At 35.6% G+C, this 19,466-nt stretch overlaps 1 protein-coding gene across 3 annotated transcripts in view; it reads left to right on the plus strand.

The window, feature by feature from the left end:
- LOC122403620 (G-protein coupled receptor Mth2) overlaps positions 1-19,466 on the plus strand; it is a 141,210-nt gene that overhangs the window by 70,884 nt on the left and 50,860 nt on the right. For all 3 annotated transcript variants that reach the window (XM_043407236.1, XM_043407235.1, XM_043407238.1), the window contains 2 exons: positions 343-631; positions 3,188-3,419. In XM_043407236.1, coding sequence (XP_043263171.1) covers positions 343-631; positions 3,188-3,419 — 521 coding nt within the window. The remainder of the gene's footprint in view (positions 1-342; positions 632-3,187; positions 3,420-19,466) is intronic.

Consider the following 19,466-nt stretch of genomic DNA (forward strand, 5'->3'; position numbering starts at 1 on the left):
ATTATAGTGCAATACAAGTGGCATGAAAATGTATAAACACTTATTTTCTAATACAGTTTCTCTGTACAGTCGTGAATTCTAATCCGTAATAATTAGACTGCGGATCTTTATGGAAATTCACATTTTTATTAATAGAATTAATGAAACGGAAGCTTCGCGGAGGGCTGTCTCAACCTTTAAATATAATAATTCGTATCTTACTTTAAGTATTTCTTACATTTTTGCATATTAAATGCATTCTGTAGTTTTTTGAGGATTCAAATTTCACAAAAATGCATAAACATCCGCAGTCTAGTAATAATTTATCCGTAAATTCTCAAACTCAATGGAGCAAATTTGCAGGTGAAATTGCCGTCGTTGGACGACAAATCCAACGAGTGGTTCAATATAACCGCTGAGAATAGCTGCGTGGATTTGACGAAGAATTCAAGGAGGAAACGGCAACTCGTGGTTCGCGTTTGCAGAAGCTCGAGAGCGTGCCAGAGCCATTCATGCGTGAAGAAGTGTTGTCCAGAGAACGAAGGATTCACCAAAACTTTGACGAATTGTTCCAAAATCGCCGCGTCCGATTCCCCGTCAATTTTTTACCAGACAGTTTCGAGACTCACGAACGAGACATGGAACGACACAGGTTAGTTTCATGATAAGAAATTCGATTTTATCGCGACTAGGTAAACGTAACTTTTCCAAATTGAATTGTATTGCCGATAAATTTTTTAATTTAATCAATGAATACAATTAGCGACTTGAATTTTTTCGTGGCAATTTTTTAATGTTCGTTGTAAATAGTTATACTGCGATATGGGGTGGACCTTAGTTATGGTTGGAGAAAATTTTGTTTTGCTTTTTTTGGGATGCCCCCTAAAACTGTGCTACAGTATGAAAAAAAAGTTCATTGTATGAAGAAAATACGTTTTTTTCCGTTTTAATCCAGTTTCTATACAGTTTTTTATATTGATAAATTTTCGCCTTTTTACGCTCCATGAGAATATAGAAAAAAAATATTATTGGACGATTTTAATGGAAGATTCTAGAGGCCAAAACAAGACGAAAATCAAGAATATCAATTTCTTGATTGAGGCTTCGTTAAAAAGTTATTAAAAAATTAAATTAAAAAGTTTCAAATCATTCTGGAAAAATAATTTTCTGTTGCAGGGGTCAATTACAAACATTTTTGGTCGATAGACATACCCTCAAAATCCTAACCATTTACGAGAAAAAAAATTCATTATCGAAAATATGATTTCTGGTCAGAAATGTCACTCCAAAATTTCATGCGAATCTTTAAAACGTCATAACTTTTGAACGGATTGAAGGATTGTAATTTTTCAAAATGGAAACAACGCGTATTTTAGTCAAGAATATGTAGAAATTCTAAGAATATTGGAAAAGTTGTTCCTCAACACCGTAAAGTTAGAAAAACCCCATGAAAGTAGTCTAATTTTCAATTAGCTATAACTCCTACAATAGTGAATATATTTCAACGAAACTTTTTTCTGAATTAGAGCTCATGAGTATCTACAAAAAAGTGTTAGACAACTTTTCTATAGGGTGTCAAACAAAATTACTAAAAATTAAAAACGAATTTTTCAGAAAAATCGACTGCTGAAATTTTTCGGCGAAAAAAATTTCAAATTGTTCTGGAAAAATTATTTTTAGCTGGAGGGATCATTTACAATAATTTTTGGTGAATAGACGTACCCCCGAAATCTTAATCACTTTCGAGGAAAAAATTCGTGTAGGTGGACAAATTTTATTAATAATTTTTAACAATAATTTTGTTAATAACTTTTCAACGAAACCTCGATCAACAAATTGGTATTCTTGATTTTCGTCTTATTCTGGCCTCTAGAATCTCACATTAAAATTTTTCTCTGGGGTGACCGAACACCCTGTATACTTTTCTTGTCAGCCATCGATAAAAGAATTCAGTATATTTTCCGGTGTGTTGTAGGAATTCAGCTGTGAAATAAAACAGGTTGAAAATCGCTAATCCTGATTATTTATCTATCGGATTAACCACCGAGGAGGCAATATTTCAAAATTTATAAAAATAATAATGAAACGGTGAATAGACATACCCCCGAATTCCTACGCACTTTCGAGAAAAAAATTCTTTACCGAAAATACAATGTCTGATCATTAATGAAATTTCACACCAAATCCTCTTAAGTTTCATGCGTATGTTTAAAAAGTCATAACTCCTGAATGGATTGGACGATTTTAATTTTTCAAAATGCAAACAACGCGTATTTTAGTCAAGATCATGTAGAAATTCTGAGAATATTGGAAAAGTTGTTCCTTAACACCGTAAAGTTAGAAAAACTGCATAAAAGTGGACCAATTTTGAAACTGCCATAACTCCTACAATAGTCAATGGATTTAATTAAGATTTAGTGGTGAGGTAGAGCTCATGGATACCTATAAAAAAGTATTAAACAACATTTCTGTACAGCGTCAAACAAACCTATTCAAAATGAAAAACAAATTTTTAAGAAAAATTCATAGGGGGTAGATGCCTAAATTCGGCAAAAAAAAATTTTAAATCATTCTAAAAACAAAAATATTTTTAGTTGCATGGGTCAATTACAAACATTTTTGGTCAAAAGACATACCCCCGAAATCCTACGTAGTTTCGAGAAAAAAATTCGAGTAATTGCTGAAAATTTTTGATAAAAAAAAGAATTTCGAATCGTCTTTGAAAAATTATTTTTAGTTGCAGGGGTCAATTACAAGCATTTTTGATAGAGAGACATATCCTCAAAATCCTACGCACTTGTGAGAAAGAAATTCGTGTAGGTGGACAAATTTTATTAATAATTTTGTTAATAACTTTTTAACGAAGTCTCAATCGACAAATTGATAATCTTGATTTTCGTCTTATTTTGGACTCTAGAATCTCCCATTGTGCCCCAAGATGAATCATCTTTTCCCAGTGTCCAATTTGTACTAAATATTTGCACACACCATTTTTTTCATACAGTGGCACAATTGTAGGTTGCATAAAACACTCGATGATTGAAAAATAAGGTCCATCCAACGGTGAAATTAAATTTCATTTCAAAAATATATTACAATCCATTATCGTGCTTTGAATTCGTTGAATTTATCACGTTTGACTACCTTACGTTTCCTTTTCTTCGTTTTTAATAATATACGTCCTCGTGTTCGCGTTTTTGTTTACAAGGAACCGGAATATGGTCCGCGTTGAAGTGCGAGTTTGGGATGTACAAGATCGATGGCATCGAAATACTCGGTCTGACACCAAAAGGATACTTGGTATGGTCTAAACTATCTTCGATAGCTTTCCACGACGAGTACTGCTTAGAAGTGTTCCACAACGAGACCAGCTTGAACGAAACTACACATATACTGGCTAAAATATGCTTCCCGGGGCCAACAAAAGAACCTGCGATCAGGTAAGAGCACATTTTTCTATTAGACCATCTCATAAGTAACTCAAGTATATTTTCAAAATCATCGTTTTCTATGACTTTCTCCCGTCTTCCAATTACTGATTCAATATTCAAAACATTTCATGGATTTTGAATTAAAAAACGCTGGTTCGTTATTGTCGAAATTTTTGCCCGTTAATTGACTTGACCTACGATTTAATTCCAAATAATTTTTCAAACGTATACTGTACAATTTTATTTAAATTTATTCGTGCAAGGAATGGCCATGGAAAAGTTTGGATTTGTTTTACGAATACCTCGCGAATATAATAGTGTATTGATTTTAATATGTAAGACTTGATGACCAGTGAGCAGCCTCATGATTGTGTATGTTGGATATTATACAGGGTGTTCGGCCACCTCTAGCAAAAATTTTAATGAGCGATAGTAGAGGCCAAAATAAGACGAAAATCAAGAATACTAATTTGTTGGTGGAAGCTTCGTTAAAAAGTTATTAACGTTTAAAGTGCCGCTCTTACTGAATTTTTTTCTCGAAAATGCGCAAGATTTCGGGGGTATGTCTATTCACCAAAAATGACTGTAATTGAACCCTACGACCGAAAATAATTTTTCCTCAACGATTTGCAATTTTTTAATTTTCTCGAATAATTTCACACCTTCTCTATTTTTTTTCTCGAAAGTGGGCAGGATTTCGTGGGTATGTCTAATGACAAAAACTGATTGTAATTGACCCCCGCAACCGAAAATAATTTTTCCACAACGATTTGCAATTTTTTTTCTCCGTTGAAAAATTTAGGCACCTAATTGGATTTTCAGTAAGGAATTTTTTTCTCGAAAGTGCGTACGATTTCGGAGGTATGTGTAATGATAAAAAATGATTGTAATTGATCCCCGCAACCGAAAATAATTTTTTTAAAACGATTTGAAAAATTTTTTTTCGCCGAAAAATTTCAGCACCTACTCGATTTTTTTTCTCGAAAGTAGATAGGATTTCGGAGGTATGTGTACTCACCAAAAATGATTGTAGTTGACCCCCGCAACCGAAAATAATTTCTCCAGAACGATTTGAAATTTTTGAATTTAATTGTTAATAACTTTTTAACGAAGCTTCCATCAACAAATTAGTATTCTTGATTTTCGTCTTATTTTGGCCTCTACTAGCGCTCATTAAAATTTTTGCTAGAGGTGGCCGAACACCCTGTATAGAAAACAAGTTTATCGATGAATTAGCACCGAAATCGCGACATCTCACGTCGGAATGTACGTATGTTTTATTTGTTTTGTATTCCGACGGAGGCATGTATGGGCGAGGCCCACTCTGTCTTTAACTACACGCGTGTAAAGACCGCCATTAGTCGAGTATTATTAGCCAAGTGTGTCGATATTGTATTCGAAATATAGACAATTATTTGTGGCATAGATTCCTGTGCACTAAATACTCCAACAGTGTAAAGTTGACATCAGGAATTTGTAACGAGTCAGACTCGTCATTCTATGGCAAGGAGTTCAAAAATCTTGCAACAATCAGAATAAGTGTTAATTATTCGATACAGGGGAAAGTGGTGGTACAAGTCCCTAATTAAAATTTTTCATTTCCTCGACTATTGTTCCTCCTGTGTGCGGCCTAGCATTATCGCGAAGGAATACAATTTCTTTGAAATTCGCTCAGAATTTTCTTTTTCTCGCTAAAGCTGCTCGTAGACTCCAAAAAAAACCCTCGAAAAACATTCAAAATTTCATGGGACCCCTTACAGATCTTATGGAAAATGGCCCCCGGTTAAATTAGCTGAAATTTTGATATGATGTAGTTCATTATGTCTTGATGAAAAGTTCCAATAGGCCCAAGCTCATAACTTGAACAGTTTCCGAAATACAGGGGATCAAAAGTCAATAATAGTGTGTCTTATTCTAGACTACCACGTTTGAGCATATCTGAGTGTAAGAAGCACTGTTGTACACTGTCCATTTATTTGACCCCTTAAAACTCAATAGTAGTACTGTGGACCCTTAAATACTACCCCTAGACCACCAAAGAGGACATAAAGTTTATAATAATGACAGAAAAAATTAAATAACTTTTTTATCGATTGCGGAAAGTATATTGACAGCATTGAAAGATTCGTAATTGAGTGTATACTTAACAATAAAACAACATAATTAATATGAAGTTTGATACCCTTTGTTTCTTACGACCTCTTTAAGTCTTCTAGGCATACTTGCAAACAATTTATTTATAACATTTTCATCGATACTGTTCCAAGCACTCGGTAGTGCTTGTTTAAAAACTGATTTATTATTCCGAAATTTCTCACTTACATTTCGATATAAGTGATCCCACAGATGTTCAATTAAATTCAAATCGGGACTTTGAGCAGGCTATGGTAACAATTGAATAACATTTTCATTGAAATATTTCGTCGCTAGTTTACATTTATGTTTGGGATCGTTATCTTGCTGGACGATATAATCACCGTGAATGTTCATTTTTAGTATCGAATCTTGTAAATTCTGTTGCAAAACATTTACATATCCTGCTCCTGTTAATATCCCGTCTATAAAGTGTAAATTGCTATCACCATTTGCAGAAAAACAACCCCAAACGCATACTCATCCCCTGTCACTGTTGATTTAAAGCATTCACCTTGCTTTCTCCACACATATTTGCTTCTACTACAACATCGAAGTTCAAATTTTGATTCGTCACTGAATATAACCTTCTTCCAGAATTCTGGTGATTTATTTTTAAACTGTTTCGCGATTTTAAAACTGTCCTTTTATTTGACCCCTTAAAACTCAATAGTAGTACTGTGGGCCCTTAAGTATTACCCCTTGACCCCCTGACCCTCTGCTGCAAAAAGATGATGACGATGAATTATAGATTGACACTTCGTTAGTAGATAACAGCCTCAGAAGACTAAAAGTTTATTCACAATTTCGGAATTGTACCAAACATCAAGTTCTTATTTCTCACATTCGCGAAAATGAACTGGAACTGGAAGAGGAAGTAATAAATGGTTACTACTGCACCTATCAATCTGGTGTCAAAACATTGGGTACATGCGCACATATTGCAAGTGTTTTAAGGTTTTTAGGATTTGCTCGTCATCAAAGGCATGCCAAATATTCGGATGGCAATCTTCTAAATACGACAAGAGATGCCGCTAATAGAGGGCATCAAGACAATATGAATGTTGAAATTCTTATGGCCGAATAGAGAGAACCATAAAAACGGCCCTTTTCAGGGTCACATGGTGTGCACAATCCGATCGAGCAACCTCTTCGTGGTGCACACTGGGTAATGCTAATGTCGACGGTGCTTCATGTTTGTACATTGAAAAAGAGAACCATTTTGTACCTTTTTGGCGTTTTTTTATTTTGACTCCTGAAGGGGAGTCTGAGGGTCAGGGAGTCAAGAGGTACAGTCGCCGCGGAATGTATGTTGACATGTTTCGGAAGTATGTATTTCTGACGAAAGGCCAAGTGTTTACATTTTTTTCCCAGGCACTGAAGTTAATTATCACTTATTGTTTACTTCTACTAGCTCACTGTTCAGTTTAGTTCAGGAAACTGTAAATAACGGACGTATAGTTTTAAGTTTGCATAAAAGGCTCACGCGGAAAGTAAGTTGACACGCAATTTCGCGCTTATTTTGTTATAATATATTTGTACAATAGGTGTCAATTAATGATTTATTTGTTGCTTTCTCAATGTTGAACAATATCCTACATATAATACCACTTTAAATTATAAACATTGCTTTATAGTGCCTAAAACTAGACAACTCACACCTGCAGAAATGTCACAAATATTTAACAGGAGAATAAGAGGAGATTCTTTAAGAAAAATTGCTGTTGATTTCAACATTTCTGCGGAAGGTGTAAGGAAAATAGTACATAGATTAGAACAGAATGGAACTGCAGAAAATCAATCAAAATCTGGACGTCCTCGTACGAGAAGTGAAGAAAAACCCCTTTATTTCGACCAAACAGTTGAAATTTGATTTAAATCTACCGATTCAAGAAACACAAATTCGTGCACGCATAAAAGAAGCAGGATTCGCAGGACGAATATCAAGAAAACGACCATTCGTATCTAAAATTAATGCTAAAAAACGTTTAGCGTTCGCGAAACAGTTTAAAAATAAATCACCAGATTTCTGGAAGAAGGTTATATTCAGTGACGAATCAAAATTTGAACTTCGATGTTGTAGTAGAAGCAAATATGTGTGGAGAAAGCAAGGTGAATGCTTTAAATCAACAGTGACAGGGGATCAGTATGCGTTTGGGGTTGTTTTCCTGCAAATGGTCTTGGCAATTTACACTTTATAGACGGGATATTAACAGGAGCAGGATATGTAAATGTTTTGCAACAGAATTTACAAGATTCGATACTAAAAATGAACATTCACGGTGATTATATCGTCCAGCAAGATAACGATCCCAAACATAAATGTAAACTAGCGACGAAATATTTCAATGAAAATGATATTCAATTGCTACCATAGCCTGCTCAAAGTCCCGATTTGAATTTAATTGAACATCCGTGGGATCACTTAGATCGAAATGTAAGTGAGAAAGGAATAATAAATCAGTTTTTAAACAAGCACTACCGAGTGCTTGGAACAGTATCGATGAAAATGTTATAAATAAATTGTTTGAAAGTATGCCTAGAAGACTTATAGAGGTCGGAAGAAACAAAGGGTATCGAACTTCATATTAATTATGTTGTTTTATTGTTAAGTATACACTCAATTACGAATCTTTCGATGCTGTCAACATACTTTCCGCAATCGATAAATAAGTTATTTAATTTTTTCTGTCATTATTATAAACTTTATGTCCTCTTTGGTGCTACACATACTATTTGGTATTATATTAAATAACATGCCTAATATATATTTTCGATTAATTCCTAAATTATTGATTTGAAATAGAAAATATACACTTTTGAGACGTGTCAACATACATTCCGCGGCGACTGTAATATTTAAGGGCCTACAGTACTGCTATTGAGTTTTAGGGGGTTAAATAAATGGACAGTGTACAACAGTGCTTTTTACACTCAGATATGTTCAAACGTGGTAGTCTGGAATAAGGCGCAATTATTATTGACATTTGATCCCCTGTATCTCGGAAACTGTTCAATTTACGAGCTTGGGCCCATTGGAACTTTTCATCAAGACATAATGAAGTACATCATACCAAAAGTTCAGCTAATTTAACCAGGGTGCCATTTTTCATAAGATCTGTGCTGGGTCCTTTCATGGATTCGTGAATAGCACCTCTATTGTTGCGTCGCAGACCCTCGAGCGCCCCGTCGTGACATAATATACCACTTAGGGTAGGCCCAACCATTTGACCGCCTCTTTATTAGGCATTTTTCTGCGTCTGAGCAAGTGGTATTCTTAAGGCCAGACGTCGGCTAGGTCATTGGAGGCGCCGCTCGACCAACCATATTTCCAATATGTTTTCATTCACCCTGGTGTCCTCTTAACCGACTGTCCTTTTCCAAAACAGCATTATGCACGCCTCCACTCCTTTTCCTAGGTCCCAGCCTACATTTTTCCCAACTAGCCAATGCCTGATAAACCACTTTTCCATTCCGATTCCGGCGTCTCCACCCATTAAAATTAGATATATAAGGTAGACTGCGAGCTACAAATAGGGGACTCTAAAATCCGAATGAGGTTACTCCAAAATTCCGAGCAGACGTTTTGTAAAGGAACTCGCCGTGGATTTCAATCGCGCTTCACAATAAATAAATTATTAAACTAACCAGCATTTTATACTTCGTCGTGAGCCAACAATTTCCACCGTTGTCGCGACGTACACGACATCTATAATCATGAAAATAGAAATATTCAATGGTTCAACGTTCCTCGAGAGAGAAAGAAGTCCAGTTTGTCCATTTTTTTGAATCTCTAGACGTTTCATGGAATAACCTGTACGCGTAATCTTGACGAAGTTCGAACTCCTCGAGACGACAAAAAATTCTGTCGATTATTAGCCGTGCATTCTATCAGAACGTCGATGGAGAGAAACTAAAAAAAGAACTGTATCCAATTTGAAGTCGTTCGCTTTGCCGCGTCTTCCGCGCGCATCAATCAGTGTGTTTGAAACTTTTAAGCCAATGAATGGCTGCCATTTATTGCCTCCCGAACCAGTTTGTTTGACTTCGCAAAGTTTAAACAAGTAAAGCCAGTTGAGATTCGAGAGATTCAATAGAGGCTCTGGCTGAAACTTTCGTATTCGTCGGTCTCTGTTCGACGGAATGTGTGTGGTCCGAGCGAACGTCAGCGTGTGAATGAATCATTCTGGATAAAATTCTACATTTCGTTTCTAACCCGGCGTATTTATCGATAGACTCGAGGCTTCTATCGAATCGAACTGCTCGGATTCCCAGAAACTTTTCCCCGGCTTTAATTTCAATCGTGGGCGCGGAGAATAAAATTAGTTATCTTTTACTACGATGTTCTCTCCTCAGGCATGTTTGATTTTTCTTTTATAGGGAATAAAACAGAAGGTTAAGAGTAAAAAAAAATTATATACAGGGGGTTCGATTAACACTGGGAAAAATTTTAATGGGAGATTCTAGAGGCCAAAATAAGATGAAAATCAAGATTATCAATTTATTAATTGGGGCTTCGTTAAAAAGTTATTAATTAATAAAATTTGTCCACCTACACGAATTTCTTTCTCACAAGTGCGTAGGATTTTGGGGATATGTCTGTTTATCAAAAATGCTTGTAATTGACCCCTGCAACTAAAAATAATTTTTCGAAGACGATTCGAAATTCTTTTTTTATCCAAAATTTTCAGCATTTACAGGAATTTTTTTTCTCGAAATTGCGTAGGATTTTTGAGGTTTGTCTGTTCACCAAAAATTCTTGTAATTGACCCCTGCAACTGAAAATATTTTTTTTATTGTATTTCATTTATGGCCAGCCATTGTATTTTCGGTAAAGAATTTTTTTCTCGAACATGAGTGAGAATTCGGGAGTACGTCTATTCACCAAAAATTATTGTAAATTACCCCTCTAGCTAAAAATAATTTTTCCAGAACAATTTGAAATTTTATTTTTTGCCGAAAAATTTCAGCAAGTCGATTTTTCTTAAAAATTCGTTTTTCATTTTTAATAAGTTTGTTTGACGCTGTACGGAAAAGTTGTTTAATACTTTTTTGTAGGTGTCCATGAGCTCTAATTCAGAAAAAAGTTTCATTGAAATACATTCACTATTGTAGGAGTTATGGCTGTTTGAAAATTGGACCATTTTTATGGGGTTTTTCTCATTTTACGGGGTCAAGGAACAACTTTTTCAATATTGTTAAAATTTCTACATATTCTCCACCAAAATACGCGTCGTTTGCCTTTTGAAACATTAAAATCCTTCGATCCGTTCAGAAGTTATGACGTTTTAAAGATACGCATGAAATTTCATTTATGGTCAGACATTATATTTTCGGTGAAGAATTTTTTTCTCGAAAGTGCGTAGAAATTCGGTGTTATGTTTATTCACCAAAAATGATTGCAATTATCCCACGCAACTGAAAATAATTTTTTTAGAATGATTTCAAAAAATTTCTGATCGGTAAGGAACTTTAAACGTTAATAACTTTTTAACGAAGCCTCAATTAAAAAATTGGTGTTCTTGATTTTCGTCTTATTTTAGCCTCTAGAATCTTCCATTTCAAATTAATTTCAGTGTAAGAAATGTTAAATAATAATCGTGGATGACAAAAAAAAATAAAGACGCAAAAATGCTCAAAAATTATATTTATACATATTACAGGTTAAAATATTTGTAAAATACTTTTAGAACATATAAATAAATATAAAACATTGTTATATAGTTAGAATTTGAAAAAAAAATAATGAAGAAAAAAAAATACTAAGTCCAGAAGAGAGACTCGAACTTATGGTAAAAAAAACTTCCAGTAGTTCCTCAGTCGAACACTCCAACGCTGCGCCATCGACGCCATTATAAAAATCGGTGATTTTTTAGGTTATATGCACCCAATAGTTGGCTTTATTTTATTTATTTCAATTGTTATGTAATTCTGCTTAGTGTAGAAACGTTAAACAATCTACAAAACACTCATATATTGAAGAATGCATAAAAATTCAACGTGTAAGTTACTCTAATAAGCAGAAAATGAGGAAAAAATCGGTTTTTATTTTTTTTCACTGCGGCGCACCAAAATGAAAAATCTGAAAAAAATTGAGAATAATAGTAATAGCAATACCTGTTTACTGTAAAAATATAAAAGTAGTTCCGGACCTCCTTCAATACCTAATCGACATTTTTCGGTATTTTTTGTGGTTTTTTATTTTTTACTATCTGGTTCTACAATCAAAAAATCTGAAAATCTCCCAAAATATGTTCCCCGGTACCCAAAATATCTCTGAATTTTTTTACATTTTTTTACTCGATAGGTCAAGAGAAATTGTACAAAAACATGATTTTCGTTTTCACCCCATTACTACCCCCACGGTCGAGATTTCAAGTTAAAAATTGGCACAGAGGGTTTTTTTTGGATAAGCTATCGAATGACCCATCGTTCGTTCAATTCGGTTTGGGGTCACATTTGACCCCCTTATTCGACCCCCTTTTTCCTAGGGATGACCGAACACCCTGTATAATCGTCATAATCGTATAATTGTCCCGAAGATTTATCAATATTCACAGCAAAAGCTGGAATAATGGGGAACTATCAACGTTTTAATACAAATGGCGAATTTACATCAGTAAATAAATGGAATATTCGCAATATCGCCTCGATTACAGCCGGACAATATTTCAGTTGTAATTAAATAGTGCTGAATACCGTTGCCATTTGAAACCTATCGCAGACTATTCACAATTTATCGTCGACCAGTTACAGTGGATCAATTCGATGTTGGTTATACAGGGTGTTCGGCCACCTCTAGCAAAAATTTTAATGAGCTATAGTAGAGGCCAAAATAAGACAAAAATCAAGAATACTAATTTGTTGGTGGAAGCTTCGTTAAAAAGTTATTAACGTTTAAAGTGCCGCTCTTACAGAATTTTTTTCTCGAAAATGCGCAAGATTTCGGGGGTATGTCTATTCACCAAAAATGACTGTAATTGAACCCTACAACCGAAAATAATTTTTTCACAACGATTTGCAATTTTTTAATTTTCTCGAATAATTTCACACCTTCTCTATTTTTTTTCTCGAAAGTGGACAGGATTTCGTGGGTATGTCTAATTACAAAAACTGATTGTAATTGACCCTCGCAACCGAAAATAATTTTTCCACAACGATTTGCAATTTTTTTTCTCCGTTGAAAAATTTAGGCACCTAATTGGATTTTCAGTAAGAAATTTTTTTCTCGAAAGTGCGTACAATTTCGGAGTTATGTGTAATGATAAAAAATGATTGTAATTGATCCCCGCAACCGAAAATAATTTTTTTAAAACGATTTGAAAAATTTTTTTCGCCGAAAAATTTCAGCACCTACTCGATTTTTTTCTCGAAAGTAGATAGGATTTCGGAGGTATGTGTACTCACCAAAAATGATTGTAGTTGACCCCCGCAACCGAAAATAATTTTTCCAGAACGATTTGAAATTTTTGAATTTAATTGTTAATAACTTTTTAACGAAGCTTACATCAACAAATTAGTATTCTTGATTTTCGTCTTATTTTGGCCTCTACTATCGCTCTTAAAATTTTTGCTAGAGGTGGCCGAACACCCTGTATACAATACCAGGCTATAAATATTAGAACTCTTGCCCAAAAGGATGTTAATATTTTAATTACAATCATTCGAAGCAAATCTTCTGATTATTTTAAAGGTTATATCTATTTTCATATTCCTAAGCTGACTTTTTGTACTCATCCAAACTCACTATGAATTCGAAGATTAAAGTGTCTCCTTTGCTACGATCTTTTCAAAAGTTTATACGTAATTTTTATTGATCACTTTATTCCACTTTGTGTGTTTGTGTTTTTTGGCGACAGAAATAATATTTTCTTTCTTGCTAATTACCGACTCAAGTTATTTGAAGATGAATGTTAAAAACTAATGTGTGCATTCGTATCGAAAATGTGATGGTTTCGTTTCTCAGCACGTGGAATCGTTGGAATAATTATAGACGGTATGCAGTGCCTGTAACAATGCCAAATGGCCAAGTTGTGTGCCAGTGATACGGACATTGTGCACACTCTTGTATTCCCAAGCCGAAGAATAAATAACAATGGCGCAAGTCCATCTGTCTGATGAATGTAAAATGGCCATTGACCAGGACAAGTCGTAACGAAACGGCTCCCATATTCGTTTGAATATTCATCTTTTCTAGCGTGCATCTTTTCCGATTATTTGCTGCGATTTTTCATGCTGCGCGCATCTGTTCCCGACGCAATTGGTTATTCCGATTTCACGATTCGAAACCATCGATGCTGGTTCTTGAAGCTGGCAAATGGAATATTTCGTTTCTAATAAAGCTCCATATTCGATGCCCTCTTCCATCTCCGTTACTTTCAGAAACTTTTAACAAAATATTATATTTCTTTTAAAATGTTTAGGGTAGTTTTCATCACCTGAAACACGAATATCGAAATATTTTTTTTTGTTTTTTTTCTTTCACGAGTTTAGAGTCGCATCAACAACAAGATTTATCTGTCTATGGTAGTTATTTGGTTGGAAACTTGTGGAGGAAAATTTATAGGATTAACGAGGGTGGTGTAGTAGTCTTCATAGATTGCCCAGAATTTCGATGGTTTTGCAGAATAATAGTAGTATGTTCTGGAACAAGGGTGAAGTGGCTGCTTCGGTGATGTTGTCTATGATTTTCAGGCCTCTTCTGACTTAATCGTTATATATATATATTTAATTTTTAAGGTTGCATCAACCCAAATGGGTCATTAGCAACCACGCAAAGTACACAAGTACAGACACAAGATGCCATAAGGAAACCGTCAAACTAAATTATACCACATTGGACCAAAATTAAATTAAATGGAAAAGGTTTACATGTTTCAAAAATTTAAGCAGTTTTCCACATGAATTGAAAGTTCTAGTAAGCTCTTTGGAGTCTTCATTCACTTCAAAATGTCTTCTTTCACTCTCATACACCGGGCACGACGAGATGATGTGGTGAATCGAGTTCCTTAAATTACAATTGATGCACATTGGACAGTCCTCTTTTTTTATCAGATGCACATGGGAAAAATTGGTATGGCCAATTCGTATTCTTGTTAATACGCTTTGCTGCTTCCTATTGAACAAAAAAGCGGGGCTTCTTTCAAAGATATCATTCCTAACACAATGCATATAAGTAGCGATAAGATGATGTTTATTCGCAAAAGCTTCACAAATGCTGAATTCCAAGGTGACAAGGCTGTCCAATGTACTACGACGATGCCTAAACCCACTTTGGTGGATAGATAGAAGTTTGTTTCTTTCCAGAAACCATCTGAGTCGCTTATTTATAATTCTTTCCATTAATTTGCATAAACAACACGTTAAAGCGATAGGTCTATAGCTTCCAATGTGGTTTCTATTTTTGTCTGGCTTGGGAATTGGCACTACAATCGCTTCACTCCATTGCTTTGGAAAGACGTTATTACACCATATGCAGTTAAATAGGTCTAATAGGTAATTTAGTGCTTTTATGGAGAGTTTCTTAATGAAAATATTCGGTAACATATCAGGTCCGGGACTGGAGTTTTTGCACTTGTGCAGAGATTCCTGTAGTTCTCCGATGCTAATTTTTACATTTATCTCAGGTACCGAATCAGACATTTCGTGTCGTGTATCATTAGATACCTCTTCCAGGAAAGTCTGTTTGAAACTACGAAAATCTTGATTAAAATTGCTGTCACTTGAATTATTAGCAAAGGTTCTGGCGAAGCAGCTTGCTATGTCAACCGGATTGGAAATTAGTAAGTTATCCGATGTGATGACAGTCCTGATATCAAGGTGCTTCAAATTCCCGTTGATATGTTTTAGCTTTTTCCAAACTTCGGAAGAAGGGGCATTGTGATTCAGTTTGGAAACATAATTAATCCACGATTGTTTTTTGCTCTGCCTAATGATTTTTCTTGCGATAGCCCGATGTCTCCGGTAGTTAATTTTATTTAATTCGGTATTATGACGTCTGTAAACATTAAGAGAGTGTTTGTATTCCTTGATAGCTGCTTCACAATCATTATTCCATCAAGGAACGTTTTTCTTCTGTTTATTATTTCTTGTTTGGGGTATAGATCGAGAAGCTGCTTGTGAGATTACGTCGGTAAAATTTTGGACTAGCATGCTGATGTGACAAGCATTTGATTCGTTTGGTGTTTCAAGCCCATCGATACTGTTATCAATTAATGATTGAAACATAGCCCAGTCAGCTTTGCGAAATTTCCATCTGGGGGAGTTGATATTCCCAACGATAGTATTGCATTCTATATTTAAGAAAATCGGAAAGTGATCACTATCCAGAAGCTCAGAGGAGACTTGCCAGTCAAGTAGATCCGCAATGCCAGGAGAGGCAATAGAAAGATCAATGCAGCTCAACTTGCCCGATGCCACGTTGAAGTGTGTGGGGTCCTTTTTATTAAGAAGGAGCAGATCATTATCATCAAGAAACTTCTCAATAAGTTTACCTCTTTGGTCGGTTTTATCTGATCCCCAGAGGCTATTGTGACAATTAAAATCACCTATGATAATGCAAGGTTTGGGAAGCTGATTTAGTAGTTCAGATAGTTCTTTAGATTGTAAGTGATGACTGACTGGAATGTAGACATTGCAAATTGTAATTAATCTGTTTGCTAAAAAAAGGGTGGCTGCCACTGCTTCTAAATTGGTATCGACAGAGATATTGGTTTTGAATAAGTAGTCTTTGATGTAAATGGCCACTCCACCACTTGCAGAGAGACAATGTCTTCTGTTTCTGTACAAAATATCAAAGTTTTTTATTTTGGTGCAGCTAGACTCCTTGAAATTAGTTTCTTGAATGCAAACGATATCAGCATCATTATCAGCTATGAGTTTCTGGAGATATTCATAATGTGTCCTTAAGCCGTTTATGTTCCACTGGATAATTTTAGTAGTCATTCGTTAAGTTTGTCTAATCAATATTTGTTGGTTGAAAATTGTCATCTTCTTCAGACGAGGTGGGGTATGGTGACGAGGGTTCAGTCGACAACGGCTTCCTTAACCTATTCATGATGCGGGAGAATCTATGTTTTATGCACCTCTCTTTAAGAAGAGGATATAATTTCTCCATAAGAGATATCAGTTCATCTATGTTGTTAGTATACTCATCAGCAATTTCTCTCGCAGCGGCCGATCCATGAGCTTTCTCCATAAAACTTTTAAATTCTATGTAATTTATCGAAGAATCGGGATTATCAAGAACATCTTTGAGAGGACACAGCATTTCTTCGAGTGATTTTACTGGGACGTCTGCAACTTTGGCTTTCTTCAGTTTCTTTGGTTTTTTGGATGGCATTTCCATCGGTTCTTTCATATTTGGTTGGTCTGCGATCGGTTCAATCGATTTCTCTGAAACAGTCGTGCTTACCTCAGATCTGGTTCGCTTGACTGCGATGGTTTTAGGTTCTTCAACTGTATATTCCATAAGATACCCAGCTGGGGAGACCTTGTTCGAAATAGCATTTGGCGTAGAAACTTCTACAGTGCTTATTGTTTCAGTCAGATTTTGAGTTGTGTTATTTTCGATGTCAGCAGTTTTATTTTTATTGTCTTCATTAGTTGGACAGTCTTTAGCACGATGTCCATCTTGTTTGCATATAAAGCATTTCAAATTATCGGCAGATGGATAGATCCAATAAGTAGTATTTTCGTGATTTATTTGGATAGAATCAGGAATTTTGTTAACATCATCCGGATGGATGAAGACTTGTCGCCGGAAACTAAGAATGTGGGTATAACCTTGATCAGACAAACCAGCCCTTAAGAAAGATACAGAGGATTCTCGTCTAACTTTGAGTTTGTCGAGCACTTCTTCAATCAGGACATGTGGTATCGTAGGATAAACGTTTGAGAAGATAATTCTTCTATGTTTGACTAATAGAGGTCGAAGTTCTATATGTTGATTTGCTATAATAATCTTTGTATACTTGTTAGTCAGTTGGTCGGCTATGTCCTTGGTGGCCAGAAAGATGCAAATTCTGTTGTTTGAAATTCTAGATGCGAACCGAATATTTGCCGGACTTGTTAGATTTCCAACAGCTTTGATATAATCTTTGAGTTCAATTCCGTTTTAGGCTTCCATAATGATCGCTTGTTCCTTTTTGGGAAACATATTAATCTGCGTGACTGATGCGTAACTAGCTGGTTTAGAACTTTCCGTACTGGAACATTGGGTTGCAGGTTTGACAGAATGACTCCTGTAGTCAGAGGTCATTCTAATGTCGTTGTTGCGAGAGCAACAACTATTCATGTATTCACTGATCTAATTTCCACAATTTGCAACACTTTACTAACTGAAAAATTTTATATCCGAACAAGAGAACGCGACAGGCTACTCGAGGTCAGTAGTGTTTACTCTAGCACGATAACCGCGTCCGCACTTGACGACAGTCGACGGAGAACTCCGACTTAATCGTTGTTGGGAATCCCAACAGTTATTAGCATACCTCTCATTTAATTAATGTTATTTTAAATTACTGAATTAGCTATTTGGCAAGGACCTCATAGTACAAAGAAAATTGCCGTATCATAAACCCATTAAGCACCGTACTTTGGGACCATACCTGCCCCTTGGGACCGCGGACACTCACCCCTGTACCACCCTTAGTGGGCGGGATTTTGAATATCTGAGGACTGGCCCACGAGGGATGAATAGGGATTTAATTGAATACACAATGTCTCCACCTATTTTGGAATCTGTATATATTTGTGGGGCATAGGACTCTCCAGATTAGAACATTTCAAGAACAGTTAGAACATCTTAAGAACTCCGTAAGAATCCAAACAAGAACACTGAACATTATTTGATAACAATGTTATTCAATCATGAAATTAAGTCCACTTCTGGTCACCAGGGGCATATTTATCTTCTCTTCTGGTAATATCCACGTTCTTTAAACGTTTCAAACGTTTAAAGTTGTGTGACATTTGTAAGTATTCTTCAGTCGATTGTATTCCAGGATAAAGATAAACAAACTTTTACGATACATTCGTAACAAACGATTTTATTAAAAAAATTAGTCAGGTCGATCGAGTTGCGCGAAGGAAATCACGACGAGATTATAAAATTTCCTTAATTTCGGACGTAAATAAAGATCAACCAACGTTAATGAAGTTGTTAATGCCGAGAAGACAAGGCAATAGTCGGAATGAGTCAATTTATATTCGGAGCTCGTGATAATGAGAATACTTACGTGCAGACACGATTCCCTTTGTAGCGAGGACGTTTCTTAGTACCAGACTCTGCTTAGGAACGACGAGATAAAGTTCATTTTACCAGGGGAAATTTCGCGTTCCTAACGTTCTCCGAGGAAGTCGAAGTAATTCGTTTTATCAGGGTTGCTATTCCCTCAAAACCACGTGCACTCGGCGCACGGAATCGAGATTTATTAAAGAAACATGAAATAATGGCGAAATCAGCCTTGATTAGCACTTTGACTGCCACGTCACCCATATGTGGATGACAAGATTTACAATTATGATACTAGAAAAATTAATTCTCAAGTTAAGACGATGAGGGAAATAAATTTGGATAGAATTTGTGAATTTTAACAAGGTTACAAAAATAAGTAGCGAAACAAAGGACAATGTTAAGTCCTAGAGGGGTTTACTGACCCAAGAGCGTACAGCATATGCTATACACCGTTGGAAAGGTCTCGCCAAGGCGAATCGACTGATACCATTTTTAACTTCGATATCAGATGGGATAATGTCGAAAAATGGCCTCAAAGTTCGAGATTTTGCGGTTTTGAACAAAAGAAACCGGTAGTAAAAGCCCATCCGACCCGAGGGACCTCGAGTAGGCACCTGAGGAAAAACCGAGGGGTGTAAGCGATACTCTAGCAGATTGGGACGGCAAATGTGCCCCGCCATCTTCAT

This window comes from Colletes gigas, unplaced genomic scaffold (genome assembly GCF_013123115.1).
Source record: "Colletes gigas isolate AHSC1104 unplaced genomic scaffold, ASM1312311v1 Colletes_gigas_Sc00064, whole genome shotgun sequence".
NCBI classification, from domain to species: Eukaryota; Metazoa; Arthropoda; class Insecta; order Hymenoptera; family Colletidae; genus Colletes; species Colletes gigas.